The following is a 22,431-nucleotide window of genomic DNA, read 5'->3' on the forward strand; positions in this document are numbered from 1 at the left end:
AAAGTGTAGATTTTATTAGCTTTGTCCCGTAAGTTTTCAATTTATGCTGAATACTAAATGATAAAGAAAGATTTGCATTTCTATAGCGCCTTTCACGTCTCAAAGCGCTTTGCAGCCAATGAAGTACTTTTGAAGTGGATTCACTGTTGTAATGTGGGAAACGCGGCAGCCAATTTGCGCACAGCAAGCCCCCACAAACAGTAATGTGAAAATGACCAGATAATCTGTTTTTGTTATGTTGGTTGAGGGAGAAATTTTGGCCAGAACACCAGGGATAACTCCCCTACTCTTCTTCGAAATAGTGCCATGGGATCTTTTGCGTCCACCTGAGGGAGCAGACGGGGCCTCGGTTTAACTTCTCATCTGAAAGACGGCACCTCCGACAGTGCAGCACTCCCTCAGCACTGCACTGGAGTGTCAGCCTGGATTGATGTGCTCAAGTCTCTGGAGTGGGACTTTAACCCACAACCTTCTGACTCAGGCGAGCATGCTACCAACTGAGCCACAGCTGACAATGTAGAGGTCAAAAAGGTGGCTTTTTAGTATGAGAAACCTTCATTTATATATTAAATCCTACCTTTAGTGTAGCACTATATGGCTCTGGAAGGATCACCACAAGAAGATTCAGGGCATGTATCATCTGTGTTTGATCAGTGATATCTGAAAGAAATGGAAAAGTTGTTGCAATGTAAATAAGAAGTCATTTTTATTAATTAAAGGTTTGGAACAATGTATGAGACTTTACTTAATACAGATAAAACAAACCATTGTGGTGCTCCTTTATTTAATAAAAACTTAAATGTATATAGAATCATACAGCACAGAAGGAGGCCATTCGGCCTATCGTGCCTGTGCCTGCTCTTTGGTAGAGCTATCCAATTAGTCCCACTCCCCTACTCTTTCCCCACAACCCTGTAAAATGTTTTCCCTTCAAGTATTTATCCAATTCACTTTTCAAAATTACTATTGAATCTGCTTCCCTCATCCCTTCAGGCATTGCATTCCAGATAGTAACTACTCGCTGCATTCTTTTTTTTTCATGTCACCTCTGGTTCTTTTGCCAATCACCTTAAATCTGTGTCCTCTGGTTACCGACCCTTCAGCCACTGGAAACAGTTTCTCATTATTTATTCTATCAAAACTGTTCATGATTTTGAACACCTCTATCCCGCTATCAAATCTCCTCTTAATCTTCTCTCCTCTAAGGAGAACCCCAGCTTCTCCAGTCCCTCATCCCTGGTACCAACCTAGTAAATCTCTTCTGCACTCTCTAAGGCCTCAACATCCTTACTAAAGTCTGGTGCCCAGAATTGAACACGATAGTCCAGCTGAGGCTCAACCAGTGTTTTATTAAGGTTCAGCATAACTTCCTTGCTTTTGTACTCTATGCCTCTATTAATAAAGCCAAGAGTCCCATATGCTTTTTTAACAGCCTTCTCAACTGCCACCTTCAGAGATTTGTATACACACACCCCCAGGTCTCTCTGTTCCTGCACCCCCTTTAAAATTGTACCATTTCGTTTATATTGCCTCTCCTCATTCTTCCTACCAAAAGGTATCACTTCATACTTCTCTGTTAAATTTGATCTGACCATTTCACCCGTCTGTCTATGTCCTCCTGAAGTATGTTGCTGTCCTCAGTGTTTGCTACATTGGAGTCATCTGCAAACTTTGAAATTATGCGCTGTTTACCCAAGTCCAGATCATTAATATATATCAAAAAGAGCAGTGGTCCTAATATGAAGCGCTGGGGAACACCACGTATATTTCTTTCCAGTCTGAAAAACAACTGTTCACCACTATTCTGCTTTCTGTCCCTTAGCCAATTTTGTATCCACACTGCCACTACCCCCTTAATCTCATGGATTTTAATTTTGCTAATAAGTCTATTATGTGGGACTTTATCAAATGCTTTTTTAAAGTCCATATACACACAGCATCATCCGCACTACCATCATCAACCTTCTCTGTTACTTCATCAAAGTTAGTCAAACACAATTTGCCTTTAACAAATCCATGCTGACTTTCATTTATTAGCCCACATGAATAAACTATTTAAGTAAAGTGAGAACAACAAAAAGGACATACGTTTGACTGCTGCAAAAGCAGTCACATATTCTGCTGTTAGCAAGGGACATGGCAATTCACGGATAAACATCTTTAATAAGCCTGCTACATCATTTTGATGCACTTTCTTCCAGTCAAAATTTCTTTGGTAAAAATTTGCATCAAGCTCCTGTTGCAAATTCTGTAGGCAAGACAAAAAATGCATTTATTTAAAAATAAAGTACTGAATGTTACAATTGCAAAAGTACCAGTTAGTAAATTTAAGTTTGTTTAATTTAATTTAATGTTTATTTAGTTAGCAGTACCTTTATTCGAGCAACAGAACCTGAAATGCGGAGAATCCCTTCTGTTTCCAACCCCTTATCTTCCAGACAGCAGAGCAACTGCGGGGAAAATGGAATTAGTTTGCATTGTATCAAGCTACATGTATGCATAATGTACTCATCTAACATTTCTCTCTCTCTATTTTGGCCGAGGAATTAACCTGTCTATTTTAAGCAGGTTAATGCTCTGCTGATTTTGCATAGAGAGAAAATTCAGGCAAATGAGTTAAACTTTTGTATGCTAGTATTGCACGGCATAATCTTAGGGCCTTGCAGTTTCTTGTACCTCTGGATGCAATCTTTAATATATCAAGTATTGCACTTAACCTTGTCTGAAGCATTTCTAGATGCTTGGAGCTTTTATATTCTGTACTTCTAACTTAACACTTGTCTATTTTTTCCTGAAATATATATTGCAATAAAATAAACAGGACTCACCTCTTTAAGAAACAGTGGAACTTTGGTATTGGGGACAATCTTCTGATCATTTTCAATCAGGTGTGTGAGTGGGACACCAAAAAGTTTATTATCTGCACAGAAACAAAAGTTGCATGAGTACTGCAGTCCTGCCGTGACGATTAGAATTTCTGATGGCTCTACCATTCCACAAATTGTAAATGTTTATCTACACCGTTATGTTGGAAGATAAGATTTTTGACTGTCAGGCACTCGTACCTGCAATCCTTCATACAGTGAGCTCTGATCTCTACTGAGCAGAAGGTCAGGAGGAAAGAAGAACCTCAAGAAGACTCACCCTGGACTGCTCTTAGTGTCCGGCTTCACAGCAGCAGTGGAAAAGTTTGCCTACCCGCTCAACCACAGATTGCAAAGAGGAGAAGCTACTTCAGAATAAAAGACTTGCCCTTCCAAGTATTAAATAGGGCTTTTGTTCAGGAAGGATAAAAATAAATTGCCAAGCTTTTTTCTGACCAGCCCAATTTCTGCCTGATGAACTCTACAACGCAATTAACTGTTCACATGATAAGCAGTTTTGTTATAAACAGACATCTTAACACCCTTATTTTACTTCAGTTTAGTAAAGTTGAAGGAGTGTGCATTCAACACCTACCTTGTACTTTCACTTTTATTGCTTTGTGTCTCTTCACCTCCAAATCCAAGACATCAAAGAGAGCTGTAAGCTCAATTAGTGCCAAAGTGTGAACTTTTTTCATGTCCTGTGCGGAGAGATCACCTATTCTGGTTGTTCCTAGTTTATTCTTACGCATTCCATATTGCTATTAAAATAAGCAAAATAGAGTACTTTGATTAACCTGGGAGGCAAGGTGCTGGGAGATGAGTTCTGTGAAGTTATCCAAATATTGTTTGAATTCAATAATGGCCAAGAATATCACAAGGTACTGCACATTTGTAAAACATAATTGCCGAAGGAAAAACAAAGATAGTACAAAGAAAAATATAGGGTTAATATCCTCTGGATTGTAGTTTATTTAAACTGAAATCAAGGTTTCTGGTGACTGGTAGGGTCAATGAGCAAGTGCATTTTGAATTAAACACATTAAGCTGCAGTGTCCCACAATTATTGCTGATTTTTTTTCTTAAAGTACAAAGCACAGGCAGGAGCTCAGGAAGCCTGCAGGTTTAAAAAGGACATTTCTCAACATTATTAGTTGTTAAGATTTATGTTTGGACAATGGAGGTCATTTATTTATTATGCAATTTGCATGCTCACAAACTGCATGATAAAAGAAATCTCTTCACCTCAAGAGGCTTCAGCTCTCACCCCTCCCAGGTCCATGGATCCTGGCTGACAGGAGCCCTGGGATGGAGGGCAGTGCTCAGTGGGAAAAGGTGCTCAAAGTGAGCATCGCTGACATTGACTTCCACCGTGTACTTTGGGAAGAAAATGTTTTAATAGATATGGGGTTAAAAATTGAGTAGTGCCCCAAATGCCGGGGTGCTACTTTTAGCGCCCCTGAAAAATTAGCGCCCCCGCGCCAGAAATTGAGCGCCCCGCATCCCTCTTGGGGCGCTGCGAGTCAATATTGCGGTGCTACAGGCGCTGCGGCCTGTCGCGCTGCGGTATTGCAGGCCTTCCTCCCCTTCTTAAAGGGGAGGGGCCTTGCACAGCGCGACCCAGGGCCCAGCTGGGCCCCCCGGGGATCAGGAGTGCCAGCAAAAGAGCTGGGCACTCAAGAGAAGTGCCGGGCTCTTGGAGTGCAGCCGGCACTCCGCGGGGGGCGGGGGGGGGGGGGGCGAGGAGCCGTTCAGGAGGCAGGGGACGGGAGCACAGGCAGGTAGCAACAAAAATGGCCGTCCCGCACCTCGCCTTTAAATAGCACCTCCCCAGCCGCAGGTAGGCTCCCCTGACCCCGTCGGACATAGCGTCCAGCGGTAAGTCAGGGGACGCTCCCAAAGATCACAGCCAGGGTGCAAGTGGGGCGCTGCGCACAGCGATGACATCATCGCCGGTGGCGCAGCGCCACAGGGCGCTACCGCTAACCTCCCACTGAATTTTGCGGGAGGTGTGGGCGGTGCCGCACCTGGGCGCTAGTTGCTTTGTGCAAAGCAACCCAATTTCGCCCCATTCTTTCTTAGCTCCTACATGAGGAAAAAATTGATTGTCTACAGAGCATGGCAATTTTAAATTGATAAAATATATTTTAAACTTTTAAAAATGATATGATTATGAAAAATATACTAACAATAATGAATCATACCTCACCAGGCAAAAGTGTCCACAATATAGTGGCAATACTGTGTGACTGGTGCAAAGTGGAAGCATTTATTTTGTCTGATTAATCCCTTCTCTAAGCTTTAGGTATGAGAAAAAGTGTTCAGTATGAAATAGGCATGGCAGTCGTAAAGTCCATGTTCAAGCTGATTTCAGAAGGACAAAAAGAAAAATAACAAAGATTACTTACAGGCAAAGTCCCATCATCCTTCCTTTTTCTAGTCTCATTTTTATATTGTATTCTGCTTCGCAAAACTGATGCTTGTTCGGAATAAGAAATATCAAAACATATAATTTCTTTCTTCGAAGGGTCACATTGTGTTGCTGATGAAGTCTCATGTTCATCAGAACAGGCTACAGAAAAAGTAAACATTCACTCAGAAATCTGTGTTGAAAGCTGTAATTCATTTGCTGTAATGTAATTCTGCAAGCAAAGGCAGATGTGTCGTCGCAAAAATTTTGGACGCGATCGAGTATATTTTCCAACCAGAATTTACTTGTTTAAGGTAAAGGGATTAACACCAGCATTAAAATGATGATATACCCTAATCTCTTAAAACCTGAATCTCAATTTCCATTTTCTTTCATGCATTCTCATTTCAGAAAATATTTTGGTTTTTGTTTACTTTTAAGGTTGGCAGTCCATTCACCATTAGAAGATTTTAGCAAAGTTGGTTTTGCAGTTCGTCATAACTCTCATTTTATATCAGGGATTCCAACACTATACAGTGCCATAGCTGTGCACAAGACTCCCAATTTAGCAAAATCAGCGAAATGTGCTAGTTCCACAGAAAAGGCCTTGCCCACCGCAAACAGCAATCTAAAATTCCACCCTTTTAAGAATTATGGTGTTTACATTTTCAAACCTGAGGATTTTCAACACTCAAAGGGTTGACTAAGTGAACTTACACCTAAAAATCAGTGGGTTATGTCTCATCCTGGAGGATGAATTGGAATATATTTCATTTTGTACACCTGTAATAACATCTCGAATAATTTTGGCACACCAACAGCGAGCAGAGCTACAAATGACAGGAGCGCATATCAGGAATTAATTTTAAGAGCAAAAAATTATGCAGAGTGTTCTGGCTTCCGTGTTTGAATTCCCAATATGCATTCCTGTTGCGTAAATGTGAAAAGTCATAAAATCTACCCTTACATTTCTGTATAGGGTAGTGCAATCAGGAATTAAGCAGAGTGGGGAACTGAAATTATGTTCTTCTAAACATAATTTCAAGAAGAAGAAAAATTATAAAATTACCAACCAAAATAGAAACAGACAAGACAAAGTAAGCCTGGAGCAGAACACTCATCATGAATTAAAATAAAATATATACATAATAATGGACTGAATCAAGCCAAACACCAATATCTAGATGCAGAAATAATCAGTGTATGGCAGACTGGACAAACGGGAAGATAGATCAGTGCAGCCAGCTTTTCAACTACTCAAAGGCCACGCCAAAATTGTGTGAACATTATGATGACTGAAACAGAAAACAAACAGATCCTCTTTTGAGAAAGACTGAATTATTCGGTGCAGCATAATATCATGCCAAAGATGCACAAAAAGTTTCTCCCCGATGTTAATAAAAGTGACTTGAAAAAGAAAAAAAGTGTAAAAATAAAAATCCAAGGAATGATGATTCATAAGAGTTCAAATTTCAGCCCCAAGTCACTCAAAAAAAACCTTGAATCTCATGGCAGCCAACACATGAATGAGAGCACACTACACAAATATGCCATGTGCTTTTTACAGCATACAGTATCAGCTGAATAGTATGACCACTGAAGCATTTGAAATTACACAAGATCAAATCCACGAATCCATAGTCCCAGATAGCATTAGCAATCGCCATTTAAACAAATGTAACCACCATCCCCCACCCTTTAGGGGGTGCTGATAGTAAAACTCAAACATAGACTGCGAGCAAATGTTTTAGTGATTGGAGAGTATAGATCACTAGCCTGCAGCGAAGTGGATGAGAAGAACATAATTTCAATTCCCCACTCTGCTTAATTCCTGAATGCACTACCCTATGCAGAGAGGCAGAGAGAGAAAGCATTTGGATATTTCCCCCCCACTCTTCCTGAAGGGAGAGAGGGGAATAAATGGTTGCTGTTAGCCACCTTCTTTTGGTCAAGCAGTAAGAACATAAGAAATAGGAGCAGGAGTAGGCCATTCGGCCCTTCAAGCCTGCTCTGCCACTCAGTGAGATCATGGCTGATCTTCTGCCTCAACTCCATTCACTGGCCCTATCGCCATATCCCTTGATGTCCTTACCAGTCAAAAATCTATCAACTTCTGTTTTGAATATACCCAATGACTGAGCCTCCACAGCCCTCTGGGGTAGAAAATTCCAAAGATTCACCACCCTCTGTGTGAAGAAATTTCTTCTCATCACAGTCTTGAATGGCCTACCCTTTATCCTGAGGCTGTGGCCCCTGGTTCTAGACTCCCCAGCCAAGGGAAACATTCTCCCAGCATCCATCCTATCAAGCCCTGTAATAGTGGCATTGGTAATGTTACGTCCGTGTAATAATAAGAAAAGGACTGCAGAGAACGGTACATCAGGTGTTTACTCAATGTGGTTCAAACTGCAACTGAACAACAGATTACTACTCAGCGTTATATACAGGTGTGGTCACTGCCGGTACTACAGTATACATGAGCTGTAGAAAGTAGTTCCCCCCCCTTAAAAAGGTACACACATTACAATTCCTCCCCTTTTAGATTAACAGTACCATAACACTCATTTAACAATTAAATATCAAACTAATTACAATTAACACTTTTAACATGCAACATTAGCTGAAAATAGTCTATTTATAAATTCAGTCTTTGGGGAGGCTTCCTGATCCTTTCTGGATAGCGCCTTTCCCGAGTGTCTTGCTCTTGGTGCGGAGGCGATTCTGGCCCCCCCGTCGTCGGTTGGTTCATCAGCTTCTGATGCTACTGTTTCTGGGGTAGATGCTACCTGTACGTCAGGTTCATCACCAGGTACGTATGGGCGAGGCATGGGGTTGACTTGTTCCTGTGACTCTAGGATCTGGTCAGCATGGCGTCTCACGATGCTCTCCCCAACGTCCACTGTGTACATCAGTGGGCCCTGCCGTGTGCATATCGTTCCTGGCTGCCATTTTCCTGTTCGGTAGTCGCGGGCCAAGACTGGTTGCCCTACATTGAAGCTCCTTGTTGGCTTCTCATGGATGTGCTGGAATTGCTTACTCTCAACATCTCTTCGTACGTTTGGTCTGAGCAAATCCAGGCGAGATCTTAACCTTCGGTTAAAGAACAGCATGGCTGGGGCCTGGTTGGTGACTGCATGTGTCGCATTCCGGTGGCGAACAGGAAATTGTCCACCTTGTGCTGCAGCGGAATGTTGTCATTGTACATAGCCTTTATTGCCTTCTTAAAGGTTTGTACGAACCTCTCAGCCAATCCATTTGTGGCTGGATGATACGGGGCGGATGTGTAATGCCTTACCCCATTCTTTTTCAAGAACCTCCGGAACCCTTCGGACACAAACTGTGGTCCGTTGTCGGAGCAAATCTGTTCTGGCAAGCCATTCCTGGCAAAAATGGTCCGTAGGATTGCAATAGTTTTCTCCGTGGTGGTGGTGGAGGACATTTTGATGACCTCAGGCCATTTCGAGTGCGCATCCATGGCTATTAAGAACATTGAGTCCATGAATGGACCAGCAAAATCAATATGCACCCGTTGCCATGGAGATGAGGGCCACTCCCATGGGTGTAGAGGGGCCGGTGGTGGTGCATTTTGGACTTTATGGCATCCTGAGCAGCTCTTGGTCAGGTCCTCGATTTGTTTATCGATTCCCGGCCACCACACATAAGCCCTGGCTAGGCTTTTCATTTTTACCCCTCCCAGATGACCCTCATGAAGCTCATTGAGCACTCTCTCCCTTAACTTGGGTGGAATTACCACTCGGGATCCACACATCACGGTCCCCCGGCACATTGACAGCTGTTCTCTCCTTGTCGAGAATGCTGGCAACAGTGAGTCGCCATGTGCTGCCCATCCCTTCACCGTCAAATCATATACCCGAGACAGTGTCGGGTCATTTCGGGTTTCCTTTTCGATACAAGCGTTAGTTACCGGTAGGTATTCAACTATAGTCGAATGGAATATTTCGACAGGATCCACTGCTGGTGCTTCCTCTGCAGTAGGCAGTGGCAGGCGTGATAGCCCATCAGCATTTCCATGCTGTTTCGTGCCCTTATATTCAATCTCAGTGGTGCGCCCCTAGAAAAAGTGACCATCTTTCTAGTCGTTGCGCAGTCATCACCGGAACGCCCTTCTTCGGATTAAAAATGGAGACAAGAGGCTGGTGATCAGTCAGCAAGGTGAATTTCTGCCCATGCAGATAGTGATTGAACTTTTTCACTCCCCACACTAGGCGGAGTGCCTCCCTGTCAATCTGGGCGTAGTTACGCTCAGCTGAGGTTAGTGATCGTGATGCAAAGGTTATTGGCCTCTCTGAGCCGTCCGAGAATTTGTGCGACAGCACCGCTCCAATGCCGTAGGGTGATGCATCACAAGCCAACCAAATTGGTAACGCTGGGTTGTAATGTGCCAATACCTCTTTCGATGTGATTAGTGTTTTGCTCTTCTGGAAAGCTCGTCTACATTCGTCATTCCACTTCCATGGCACCCCAGTTTGCAGTAGGGTGTTCAGTGGGTGTAGTATTGTAGACAAATTTGGCAAGAACTTATGGTAGTAGTTTACCAACCCGAGGAACGACCTCAGTTGTGACACATTTTCCGGTGCTGGAGCCTTGACTACTGCCTCAATCTTCTCTGGGGACTTATGTAACCCCTCTTTATCGATAACGTGGCCACAATACGAGATCTGTTTTCTAAAAAACTCGCATTTGGGGCGGTTAGCTCGGAGCCCATATTCCTGCAATCTAGTGAGCACCTGCTCCAGGTTGGCAAGGCGATCACTGTCATTTTCGCCCATGACCAGGATGTCGTCCAAATAACACTGGGTCCCTGGGATCCCTTGCAGGACTTGTTCCATTGCCCTCTGCCAAATAGCCGGAGCTGATGCTACCCCAAATACCAGCCGATTGTATTGGTACAGACCTTTATGGGTGTTGATTGTGAGGTATTTTTTTGATGCTTCTTCTACCTCCATTTGCAGATACGCCTGGGCCAGATCAATTTTAGTGAAGTGTTTCCCTCCAGATAGCGAGGCGAAAATATCTTCAATCCGCGGAAGTGGATATTGTACGGTGTGAAGGATCGGGTTCAGTTACCTTAAAGTCCCCACAGATGCGAACCTTCCTTGGTTCCCCAGGCGTGCTGCTCAATGACTTTTTCATCACAGGGACGATGGGTGTAGCCCACTCGCTCCAGTCTACCTTGGACAGTACACCTGAACGTTCCAGACTCTCCAGCTCTGCTTCGACGGCTGGGCGGATCGCATAAGGTACCGGTCTGGCCTTAAAAAATTTTGGGCTTGCGTTTCCTTCAATTTTAATCGTCGTTGTCATGCCTTTTAGTGTTCCGAGTCCTTGCTGGAACACTTCTTTCGCGTCAGTTAGGATCTTTGACAGTCGCCCAGGTGTGACGTCGTCATCCTTTTTGTCAGCCACAGTCAGTGCCTGTATGGAATGCCAATCCAGTTGTATTTTCCGGATCCATTCACATCCCAGTAATGGTGGTCCTCCATTTTGCAATACATACAGGTCTAGTTTTGGTGTTTCCTTACCATTATATATAACGGTCACCCTTATTTTTCCTTTGGGGTAGACTTTTTGCCCCATGTACGTCTTCAAAATAATTTTTGTGTCTCTCAAGGGTATGTGTGAGAATAGCCGCTCATAGTCCCGTCAGTTTATGACTGTTAGAGCTGATCCTGTGTCCAATTCCATCTTTACCTGGACTCCTGCTATCTTGAGAGTGACCCAAATGGTTCGGTGATCCTCCGTTGTGATCACATTATGTAGTTTCAGAGAACTCTGTTCCCTGCTTTCGGAGTCGTTATCACTCTTTTGTTCACCTGAACTATTCTCCGTTATCTTATGTACCTTCTTGTACTTCCCTTTGGTCGGTTTCTTATTGCTGGTTTTCTTTCCCGACCTGCAGACTCGTGCTATGTGTCCTACTTTTCCACACTGTCTGCACACTTTGTCTTTGAACCAGCAATCATTCTGGTTGTGTGTTGTTCTGCCGCAGCGATAGCACTTCTCTGTTCTGTATGACATTTCGTTTGTGCCATATTCTTGTGGTCTCTGTTGTATCTCTGCAGCGCCCCGTGCTGCTGCTTCATATGATACTGCAATGCTGAAAGCCTTGTCCAGCGTAAGATCCTTTTCTGATACAAGCCATTTCTGGGTTCCTTCACTTTGAAGCCCACACACAAACTTGTCCCTTAAGGTATCTGCTAGTCCCGTTCCAAACTGGCAGTGTTTCGATAGCTTGCGCAGTTCCGTTAAATACTCAGCATTACTTTCATCTTTATGCTGGTTCCTTTTGCGAAACTTAAATCTTTCTGCTATCAGCAGTGGTGTGGGGTTTAAGTGGTCCTGTAGGATTGACACTATGTTTTCAAAATCCTTTTCTACTGGCTTCTCTGGGGTTACTAGGTTTCGTAGTAAGCCATACGTTTTTGCACCCATTGAATTCAACAATACCAGCGCTTTCTTGTCATCTGGCACTTCATTCGCCTTGCAGTATACTTCTATGCGTTCGACATATGTCGTCCAATCTTCGACTTCATTGTCGAACGCTGTGATACTGCCACTCTTCGGCACTTTTGGGTGTGGTTAGACTGGCTTAAAATGGTGTCTCCCGCGCTTTCCTTTCTTCCCCGCTGCGGCTTAAAATGGCGTCTCCCGCGCTTTCCTTTCTTCCCCGCTGCGGCTTAAAATGGCATCTCCCGCGCTGCTGCCAACGCCGTGCTCGGTGGTCCTCGTGGCAAATGGCGACGCCCTGTGGGTTTCGTGCGCTGCTCCTGCGCTGCTGCCAACGCCGCTCTCTGCGGTCCTCATGGCAATGGCAGCGCCTCGCGTTTTCCTGCGCGCCTCTCTCCCCCGTTGACGCTGCTCGGCCCTTGAACACCGACTGCGCTCTGCTCTCTCTCGTCTCTCTCCCCCGTTGACGCCGCTCGGTCCTGAACACCGGCTGCGCCCTGTGCGCTCTGCCCTCTCTCTCCCCCGTCGACGCTGCTCGGCCTTTTTCTGTGCCGCTCGGTCAGGCTCTAGCCCGTCGCTGTCCGGGAAGTGTCTGCGCAGTACCTGTTGCCAGCCCGTTTCGCTGGACCACCGTGACTGGAAAGCCAAGCCTGGCTCTCGACAGCCTCCCCTGCGATGCTCAGATCTCCGCTAGATGACTGGGCGGTTGCCCGTGGTCGACGCCCATGCTTCTGGACTCGACCTTCTTCCACTGTTCTCCAGGAGCGAATCCCTGGGAGGTGATGCAGAGTTGCAGGTAGGTTCGAACTTGCTCGTCGCCACTGTTACGTCCGTGTAATAATAAGAAAAGGACTGCAGAGAACGGTACATCAGGTGTTTACTCAACGTGGTTCAAAATGCAACTGAAACAACAGATTACTACTCAGCGTTATATACAGGTGTGGTCACTGCCGGTACTACAGTATACATGAGCTGTAGAAAGTAGACCCCCCTTAAAGGTACATACATTACAGGTAACAGCCTGGGATCACAGAAATTACAACATTTGTTCAACTGCAGTAAGGCCTGAAGGTGTCCAAAGGTAGAAAATGGGGGGAAAAAGTACAATGCACCCCGCATAAAAGAGTACTTTCCTTCACAACAAAAAAGGTCCAAGGATAACTTGAGTGGTCTTTTTACACTGGCCAATGTGGAAAAAAATTGCAATGCAATTTTAAATTTCATAAAATTCTTCTTGCGTACAATAATCCTCCCTTCAAGCCAAACCTCTGATTAAAAGAAGTTGAGATGTACCTTCTCTTTTGTTTTCTTTTGGTTGCAGTACATCAATAACTGAACTTTGGGTATCTTGCTGCTTCGCACGCCTGTTCTGAAAGTACCAAATTCCAGAAAGATATTGGCGTTTTTGATGTAAATGAACAGAACCGCTAATGCATTGAACATTGTGTTTTATACATGCACTGTACTGCCATTAAAGCACGCACAACATATTTAAACAGCTGTAAAAGTACATATATGTCTACCTGTCATTTTACAACATTTATAAGGCAGGAAATTCATCTGCTGATCTTCTTGGAATTTATTCTGTTCAAAAGTTTTCTTATAGTAAATACAGTACCTTGCCATCTTTCTTACACAATCTAGTTTTGCAGTATAAGCGTACAGTAACCATCAACCACAATAGCGTGGCTGTTTAACATACCAGATGACACAATAGGGAAATCGGTATCAGATCCAACTTCATATTCGGGATAACCACAAATGTTTCTGCTGCCAGGAATGAAGTTTATGGGTCATCAATCACTATAAATACAGTCAGCTATGGCAGCAAATTTCCCTTTTAAAATTATTTAAAGCCAATGGCTCAGCTCATTAAGGCAATCAGCAGTTGAGCTATCCAGAGTGTCGTGGTCCGCAGGTTTGATCCCCAGTGTGTGCGAAGTTAGCTGATCTCAGCCAGGGTGGTGTTGGAGTGCTGAAATTGGTCTCAACGACTCTTGTTTAGGGAGGGGTAAGTAACTGGGATTTCTGCACCTGATTATCATCCAGGGACCACAGACTGTGTGTGTGGATATCAGGTGAGAAGCAGGCTCAAGTGATCCGCCTGCCCAATAACCTGTTGGCACTGATTCTCTTGACTCACATCTGAAGGATGGACACTTGGATAAGGCCTTCGAGGGTTACAAGTGGATATAAAACATAGCCCAGTATGGAATCAATGACCAGTAGAAGGAGAAGGGGAGGCTAGAACATCTGCAGGAAGATAAACTAATGTCAAATTATGCTTCAACCCCTGGCATGTACCAGTAGACAGGTACTTCTACAAAGACGACAGCTATTTTTTTCTACATCCCTTCAAACATAAACATAGATATACGTAGCTGTTGCTTTTTGTAGATCCCTACAAACCTCTTTCAGCCAATTTTCTTCCTCCTTTGCTGAAGGCAGTGCTTGGGCTACTGTTCCAGAGCTAGCAATCCATAAGTAGCTCACCCAAATGACCATTCTTCAACTCACAACCTAGATAGTAAAGGGCAAATTTTGCAAGGTTTCATTTCTGGTGCAGAACCTCACTAGATAGGAGCACAGAATCTGCCCTATGGTGTAGCCTCATCTTCGACCCATGCTCCTGTCTTGTGATAGTCTGTGCCAGGAGCAGAGCCATGCAAGATCTAGCCAGAAGTGTTACCCATTTGTGACCTTGAAGAGCATCAGAGCCAAGCTTGTTCCTGTCCTCGCCACTGTCAACTCACTTTCCAACAGAGATCAATGATAGAAATCTGGAGCAGGAGCATGAGCTAACTTTTCCACTCCAGCCTGGAAGTAGCGAGTCTAACTGTAATCCTCCAATTACAGTTCCAGTTCTGATCAGCTAACTCAGTGAAAACTGGGAATCAAACCATTACTGATCATTATTGACTGAGCCACAGAGGGTGCTTGTACTGTGGAAGCGGTGCAGCATTGTGTCAAATTTGTCCTATTTATACTGGAATGCGTATTCTGCAACAATGAAGAATTGTATATGTAACAGTGTCACTGTGGCTACTGGTCCTGAAAATGTGTTGGGGTTCTCCTGATCTCCTTTTGTAACTCCAGCAGAAACACCCAGCCACCCCCCTCCCCACCCCTCCCCCCAACCGCCCCCTCCACCAAGAACAAATGGTGGAAACTTGTCATTACTGGGTTATGCAGTAGACCACAATTAACAACAAACTCTAAAAGCCCCAATTTTAACATCAGAACTAGAGTTCAGTGTGAGGGCGCCAGACTCGCTCTGAATCGCCAACATGAGGCCTGGGCCATTTGAAATGCTGGGCCTCATTACTATAGTCTAGGTCCAACTCCTGCCCAACCCGGCAGTAATGAGGTGCAGGGGAAGGGTGGAAATTGGAGAGGGAGGAGGACACAACTGGGGAACCACAGGAATGATCCCCAGCAGTCAGATAATTGGGGGGCGGGGGGGGGGTTGGGGTCTGCAGGTGAGCGCCGTCAAGAGAGTGGGGAGAAGCCCAGGCCAAGCGAAGCCCAGGGCAAGGGAGCCCCAAAGTTTCCTTGTGGGTCCCGGAAGAGTACTCCTGCTCCTTCTGCCCCACAAGGAGACAATAAAAATTTAATTTACTGACCTTTTTGGCCTGTTCCTGCATGACACCAGGTTTCTTAGGCGAGGCCAGCACCAGGCACCAAACATGCGTTAAACTTGCGTAGGGTCCAAAACAACGTCATTGAACCTCAACTTTTGTATTTTAATTAGGTCCTCGCTGCCTGGGGCGAGGGCTGCCAATGCTGCACAAAACAAGCCTGTTAAAATGGCGCAAGTTGTAAGTGCGAGGTGGGCAAGTCGATTAGCGTATTGCCGATATTTTAACCCCCCACACGCCCTGCCCTCATAGGGACCGGGGAAGGGGGGGTTAAAATCAGGCCTTGAGAGCTTTTAAAATAGGTTTACACACCAATTATGATTCATATTATTTGGTAATAATAGACTGTTTACACTTACTGAAAAGACATCCCTGACATCTCGTACAGGTTGCTTACTCTTTACTCGCATAGATAGAGTATAGCTGTCCACTCTGCGCTGTACAGCTGCAGACTGAGTGCGGGTTAGAGTAGAGAGCAAGACCATATCATCATCATCTCTGCTGCATTCATTGATAAGAGTGGAGAGCCCAGCATCCTGAAGCCAATCAGCCTCAACTTCTCCATCTACAAACAAAAAAAGGTAACATTTAGCTTTAACATTTGATTTACACTTTTCTGGACTACATTGGTTACTCCCAGTATTAAGTCATGGGAATCTACTTTTTCCAATGCAATTTTATGACCATTGTGTTGATTATCATCAAAGTCAATCACTTGATTGGCCTTCAACAAAACCCAAGAGCAATTACTTTGAAACTGGTCACAAGAGCTGATAACCAGAACATTATTCAAAATCTAGCTTCTGTATTCTTAAAATTGGAACATAGGAATAGGAATATGCCTGCCAGCCTGTTCTGCAATTCCATTAGATCATGCCTCATCTGTTCCTCAACTCCGTTTACCCGCAATGGTTCCATATCCCTTGATACATGTACCGAACAAAAAACTATCGATCTCGGTCTTGAAAATGTCAGCATCCACAGCCATTTGGGGGAGCGAGTTCCAGATTTCCACTACCCTTTCTGTCAAAAAGTGTTTCCTAATTTCACTACTATATGGCCTAGCTCTAAATTTAAGATTAAGCCCTCTTGTTCTAGATTCTCTTACCAGAGGAAATTGTTTATCTATCCTATTGAATCACTTTATCATTTTAAGCACCTCAATTAGATCACCCTCCATAGCAACAAACCTGTTGATCACAACAACAGGAGGGCGGAAAATATGATTCACAAACTAACATGTAGGCCAGAATTTTCCGGGGGGTCAACGGGCAGGATTGGTGGCAGGTTGGGTGGGAAATTTGATATTTTTGACAGCGGGTCATGAACCCACTGTCAACTCGCTCCCACACACCTTTCCCATGTTGGGTCTGTCAGCGTTGAGCAGACCCGACACACAGGTGGGTGACCCAATTCAGGTAATTAATGGCTTGTTTAGAGCCATTTAAGAATGATTTTCGGCTTACCTTTTGCATTTGACAGCTCACCCACGGGATCCACGCTGGTTGTGGACCACGTCTGTCAAGCTGAGGCGGGAGTTCAGTGGCCATTGTATCAACTGATGAGTTGACAGCTTCAAATGTAAAGTAAAAGCTCCCACCTTAGAGATATCTTCCCTCAGCCAAAAGCTCTTCCTCAGTGCATTTCCACAAAAGATTCACCATGCTGCAAATCTTTACACAAGTCTCCATCCAGTCTGACCTCATTACATCTCTCACCATTGATAGATTGCTTCTGTCATCTCTACTTCACCTGCCATCTATTCCATCAGCATAGGTGCACTTTATACTCTCTCACCTTGGTCCTCAGAATCCCACCACGATCAGCCCCAACACCATCAGCACCAGGCACACCAGCAGCACCAACAACACCAACCTTCTCCGCAATCACCTGATACTGCACAGGACAGAAGGCATCAGCACTCAACCAGGAGGCCAGGGACGGCCTCACCATGGCCAGATTTACTTCACTTGGCACTGTACACCCTGGCTGCCACATGATGTGCCAGGTTGGTACCACCGCACACCAACATCATAAAGCATCCCTACAATGCCCAAGCCATTCCTTTCACACTCATCACCATTGCGGGGGGGGGGTGGAAGTTGTGTCTCACCATTCACTGGAACTCACTAAGCCACTTCCAAAGGCGCACACAAATCTGTCCAAGAATGCAAAGTGTTGAAAATAAAGGTTTCAATGTTTGACACCACATTAACAGAAACTTTACACGAACATTGCATAAAACACCCAAGTGCTTACCCTTGTGTGTTGTTAGTTGGTATGATTGCACTAGGATGAGGGTGAGTATGAGGGAGGCTAGTCAGATGGGGATGTGATAATATAGATAAGAGAGAGATGGGTGGAGGTCCAAGGTAAGTTGGTGTGAGTAAGGATGTGCAGGAGTAGGGTAGGGAAGGCAGAGTGATGGGGATGTGATGAGAGGCACAGCAGGATGAGGTTGAGTGTGGCTTTGTACTAACATTTCCTGATCTACTGAGATCATTGAAAAGTTTCTGCTACTGCACCCAGGTCCTCCTGACCACTATCCCTGCTTGTGGCCTCCTCTGCAACGTGCAACCAGGCGGTGTTGATCTCCTGTGGAGGTCTCTTCTGCCCATGGGAATAAAAGAGGACCTCCCTGCGTGCTGTGACTCCCTCCGTAAGCATATGGAGGGAGTCATGGGAGAGCCTGGGTGCAGCCCTGCACCTTTGTGCAGTGATTGTCCGTGTTTGCAGCTCCTCAATGCTGTAGAACACTGACAGCACAACTGTCAAAATAAATTTGGATATGGTCCCTTTAAGGAAACAAGCTGATGACACGGCAGCAAATGACGTCACCAGACCTGCTTCCTCTAATTGGCCGGAAAATGCGCTGGGCGGCCTTACCAACCCCAATCAAGGGAAATTCATTTCGCAGAGCGGGATGGAGCCAGCAGCGGGGTCGGGACCTGCCACCAACATCACCCACCACGGACCCATCGAGGTAAGTAAAATCCCAGCCGTGCAGGCCGATCTTAATAGAAACATCGAAAAATAGGAGCAGGAGTAGGCCATTCGGCCCTTCGAGCCTGCTCCGCCATTCAATATGATCATGGCTGATCCTCTATCTCAATACCATATTCCCGCTCTCTCCCCATACCCCTTGATGCCTATCTATCTCCTTCTTAAATATATTCAGTGACTTGGCCTCCACAGCCTTCTGTGCTGGAGAATTCCATAGGTTCACCACCCTCTGAGTGAAGAAATTTCTCCTCATCTCAGTCCTAAATGTCCTACCCCATTTCCTGAGACTGTGACCCCTCATTCTGGACCCCCCCAGCCAGGGGAAACAACCTCCCTGCATCCAGTCTGTCTAGCCCTGTCAGAATTTTATACGTTTCAATGAGATCCCCTCTCATTCTTCTAAACTCTAGAGAATACAGGCTTAGTCGACCCAATCTCGCCTCATACGACCGTCCTGCCATCCCAGGAATCAGTCTGGTGAACCTTCGCTGCACTCCCTCTATGGCAAGTATATCCTTTCTTAGGTAAGGAGAGCAAAACTATACACAGTACTCCAGGGGTGGTCTCACCAAGGCCCTGAATAACTGTAGTAAGACATCCTTGCTCCAGTTGTCGTGGTGCATATAGGTACCAACGATATAGGTAAAAAAATGGGATGAGGTCCTAAAAGCTGAATATAGTGAGTTAGGAGGTAAATTAAAAAATAGGACCTCAAAAGGTAGTAATCTCAGGATTGCTACCAGTGCCACGTGCTTGTCAGAGTAGAAATAGAAGTATATTTCAGATGAATACGTGGCTAGAGGAAAGGTGCGAGGGGGAGTGATTCAAATTCCTGGGACATTGGAACCAGTTCTGGGGGAGGTGAGACCAGTACAAACTGGACGGTTTGCACCTGGGCAGGACCGGGACCGATGTCCTAGGGGGAGTGTGTGCTAGTGCTCTTGGGGAGGGTTTAAACTAAAATGGCAGGGGGTTGGGAACCTGTGCAGGGAGACAAAGGAAAGTGAAGCAAGGATACAAGCAAAAGACAGGAAGGAGAAAAGCAAAAGTGGAAGGCAGAGAAATCAAGGGTGTAAATTAAACAGGGCCACAGTAAATAATAATTCTAGAAGGACTAAGAGTGTTAAAAAAACAAGCCTGAAGGCTTTGTGTCTTAATGCGAGGAGCATTCGTAATAAGGTGGATGAATTAGCTGCACAAATGGATGTAAACGGATATGATATAATTGGGATTAAGGAGACATGGCTCCAGGGTGACCAAGGCTGGGAATTCAACATCCAGGGGTATTCAATAATCAGGAAAGACAGGCAAAAAGGAAAAGGAGGTGGGGTAGCATTGCTGGTTAAAGAGATTAACACAATCGTAAGGAAGGATATTAGCTCTGATGATGTGGAATCTGTATGGCTAGAGCTGAGAAATACCAAGGGGCAGAAAACGTTAGTGGGAGTTGTATACAGACCCCCAAACAGTAATGCGGAGGTTCGGAATGGCATTAAATGGGAAATTAGAGACGCGTGCAATAAGGGCACAGCGGTTATCATGGGTGACTTCAATCAACATATAGATTGGGCTAACCAAGTTAGTAACAATACTGTGGAGGAGGAATTCCTAGAGTGCATACGGGATGGTTTCCTGGACCAATATGTTGGGGAACCAACTAGAGATCAAGCCATTTTAGACTGGGTATTATGTAATGAGAAAGGATTAATTAGCAATCTTGTTGTGCGAGGTCCCTTGGAGAGGAGCGATCATAATATGATACAATTCTTCATTAAGATGGAGAGTGAAGTAGTTGACTCAGAGACGAGGGTCCTGAATTTAAATAAAGGAAACTATGATGGTATGAGGCACGAGTTGGCTAGGATGGATTGGGGAGCGTTACTTAAAGGGTTGACGGTGGAAAGGCAATGGCAAACATTTAAAGATCTCATGGATGAACTACAGAATTTGTTCATCCCTGTTTGGCATAAAAATAAAACAAAAAGGGGACTCAACCGTGGCTAACAAGGGAAATTAGAGATAGCATAAGATCCAAGGAGGACATATAAATTGGCCAGAGAAAGCAACAAACCTGAGGATTGGGAGCAGTTTAGGATTCAGCAAAGGAGGACAAAGGGATTAATTAAGAGGGGGAAAATAGAATATGGGAGCAAGTTTGCAGGGAACATAAAAACTGACTGTAAAAGCTTCTATAGATATGTGAAGAGAAAAAAATTGGTGAAGTCAAGCGTAGGTCTCTTGCAGTCAGAATCAGGGGAATTTATAATGGGGAAGAAAGAAATGGCAGACCAATTAAATACATATTTTGGTTCTGTCTTCACAAAGGAGGACACAAATAACCTCCCAGAGATGTCGGGGAACATCGGGTCTAATGAGAGGGAGGAACTGAATGAAATCAGTATTTGTAGGGAAATGGTGTTAGGGAAATTGACGGGATTGAAGGCCGATAAATCCCCAGGGCCTGATAAGCTACATCCTAGGTTACTTAAGGAAGTGGCCCTAGAAATAGTAGATGCATTGCTGGTCATCTTCCAAAATTCGATAGACTCTGGAACAGTTCCCATGGATTGGAGGGTAGCTAATGTAACCCCACTATTTAAAAAAGGTGGTAGAGAGAAAATGGGGAATTACAGACCGGTAAGCCTGACATCGGTAGTGGGGAAAATGCTACAGTCCATTATAAAAGATGTAAAGCAGAGCACTTGGAAAACAGTGACAGGATCAGACAAAGTCAACATGGATTTACAAAAGGTAAATCATGCTTTACTAATCTACTGGAATTTTTTTGAGGATGTAACTGGTAGAATAGATAAGGGAGAACCAGTGGCTGTGGTGTATTTGGACTTTCAGAATGCTTTCAATAAGGTCCCACATAAGAGATTGGCGTGCAAAGTTAAAGCACATGGGATTGGGGGTAAGGTACTGACTTGGAAAGAGAACTGGTTGGCAGACAGGAAGCAAAGAGTTGGAATAAATGGGTCTTTTTCCAAGTGGCAGGCAGTGACTAAGTGGGGTACCGCAAGGATCGGTGCTAGGGCCTCAGCTATTCACAATATATATTAATGATCTAGGCGAGGGAACTAGATGTAATATCTCCAAGTTTGCAGACGACACAAAGCTGGGTGGGCGTGTGTGCTGTGAGGAGGATGCAAATAAACTCCAGTATGATTTGGACAGGTTGGGTGATTGGGCAGATGCAATATAATGTGGATAAATGCGAAGTTATCCACTTTGGTGGCAAAAACAGGAAGCCAGATTATCTGAACGGCAATAGATTGGGAAAAGGGGAAGTGCAATGAGACCTGGGTGTCCTTGTGCACCAGTCGCTGAAGGTAAGCATGCAGGTGCAGCAGGCGGTTAAGAAGGCAAATGGTATGTTGGCCTTCATAGCGAGAGGATTCGAGTACAGGAGCAAGGATGTCTTGCTGCAGTTATACAGGGCCTTGGTGAGACCACACCTTGAGTATTGTGTGCAGTTTTGGTCGCCTTATCTGAGGAAGGGTGTTCTTGCCATGGAGGGAGTGCAGCGAAGATTCACCAGACTGATACCTGGGATGGCAGGAATGACGTATGAAGAGAGATTGGGTCGATTAGGCTTATATTCGCTAGAGTTTAGAAGAATGAGGGGGGATCTCATTGAAACTTATAAAATTCTAACAGGACTAGACAGACTAGATGCAGGAAGGATGTTCCCGATGGCGGGGGAGTCCAGAACCAGAGGTCACAGTTTAAGGATAAGGGGTAAGCCATTTAGGACTGAGATGAGGAGGAATTTCTTCACCCAGAGAGTGGTGAACCTGTGGAATTCTCTACCACAGAAGGCAGTTGAGGCCAATTCATTAAATATATTCAAGAAGGAGTTAGATATATTTCTTAAGGCTAAAGGGATCAAGGGATATGGGGAGAAAGCAGGAACAGGGTACTGAATTTGGATGATCAGCCATGATCTCATTAAATGGCGGAACAGGCTCGAGGGGCCAAATGGCCTACTCCTGCTCCTATCTTCTATGTTTCTACGTACTCAAATCCTCTTGCAATGAAGGTCAAC

General features: G+C 44.7%; 1 protein-coding gene across 4 annotated transcripts in view; it reads right to left on the reverse strand.

The window, feature by feature from the left end:
* The window catches only part of arhgap40 (Rho GTPase activating protein 40), a 159,833-nt gene that overhangs the window by 24,532 nt on the left and 112,870 nt on the right, over positions 1-22,431 (reverse strand). For all 4 annotated transcript variants that reach the window (XM_086005559.1, XM_086005558.1, XM_086005557.1 and 1 more), the window contains exons 3-10: positions 15,740-15,945; positions 13,036-13,111; positions 5,273-5,436; positions 3,460-3,625; positions 2,829-2,920; positions 2,373-2,450; positions 2,089-2,248; positions 578-660 (exon numbers count right to left, since the gene is read on the reverse strand). In XM_086005559.1, the coding sequence (XP_085861685.1) occupies positions 578-660; positions 2,089-2,248; positions 2,373-2,450; positions 2,829-2,920; positions 3,460-3,625; positions 5,273-5,436; positions 13,036-13,111; positions 15,740-15,945 (1,025 nt within the window). The remainder of the gene's footprint in view (positions 1-577; positions 661-2,088; positions 2,249-2,372; positions 2,451-2,828; positions 2,921-3,459; positions 3,626-5,272; positions 5,437-13,035; positions 13,112-15,739; positions 15,946-22,431) is intronic.

Source organism: Somniosus microcephalus, chromosome 13 (assembly GCF_052327205.1).
Source record: "Somniosus microcephalus isolate GS21.2 chromosome 13, FLI_Smic_1.0, whole genome shotgun sequence".
In the NCBI taxonomy this organism is placed as follows: Eukaryota; Metazoa; Chordata; class Chondrichthyes; order Squaliformes; family Somniosidae; genus Somniosus; species Somniosus microcephalus.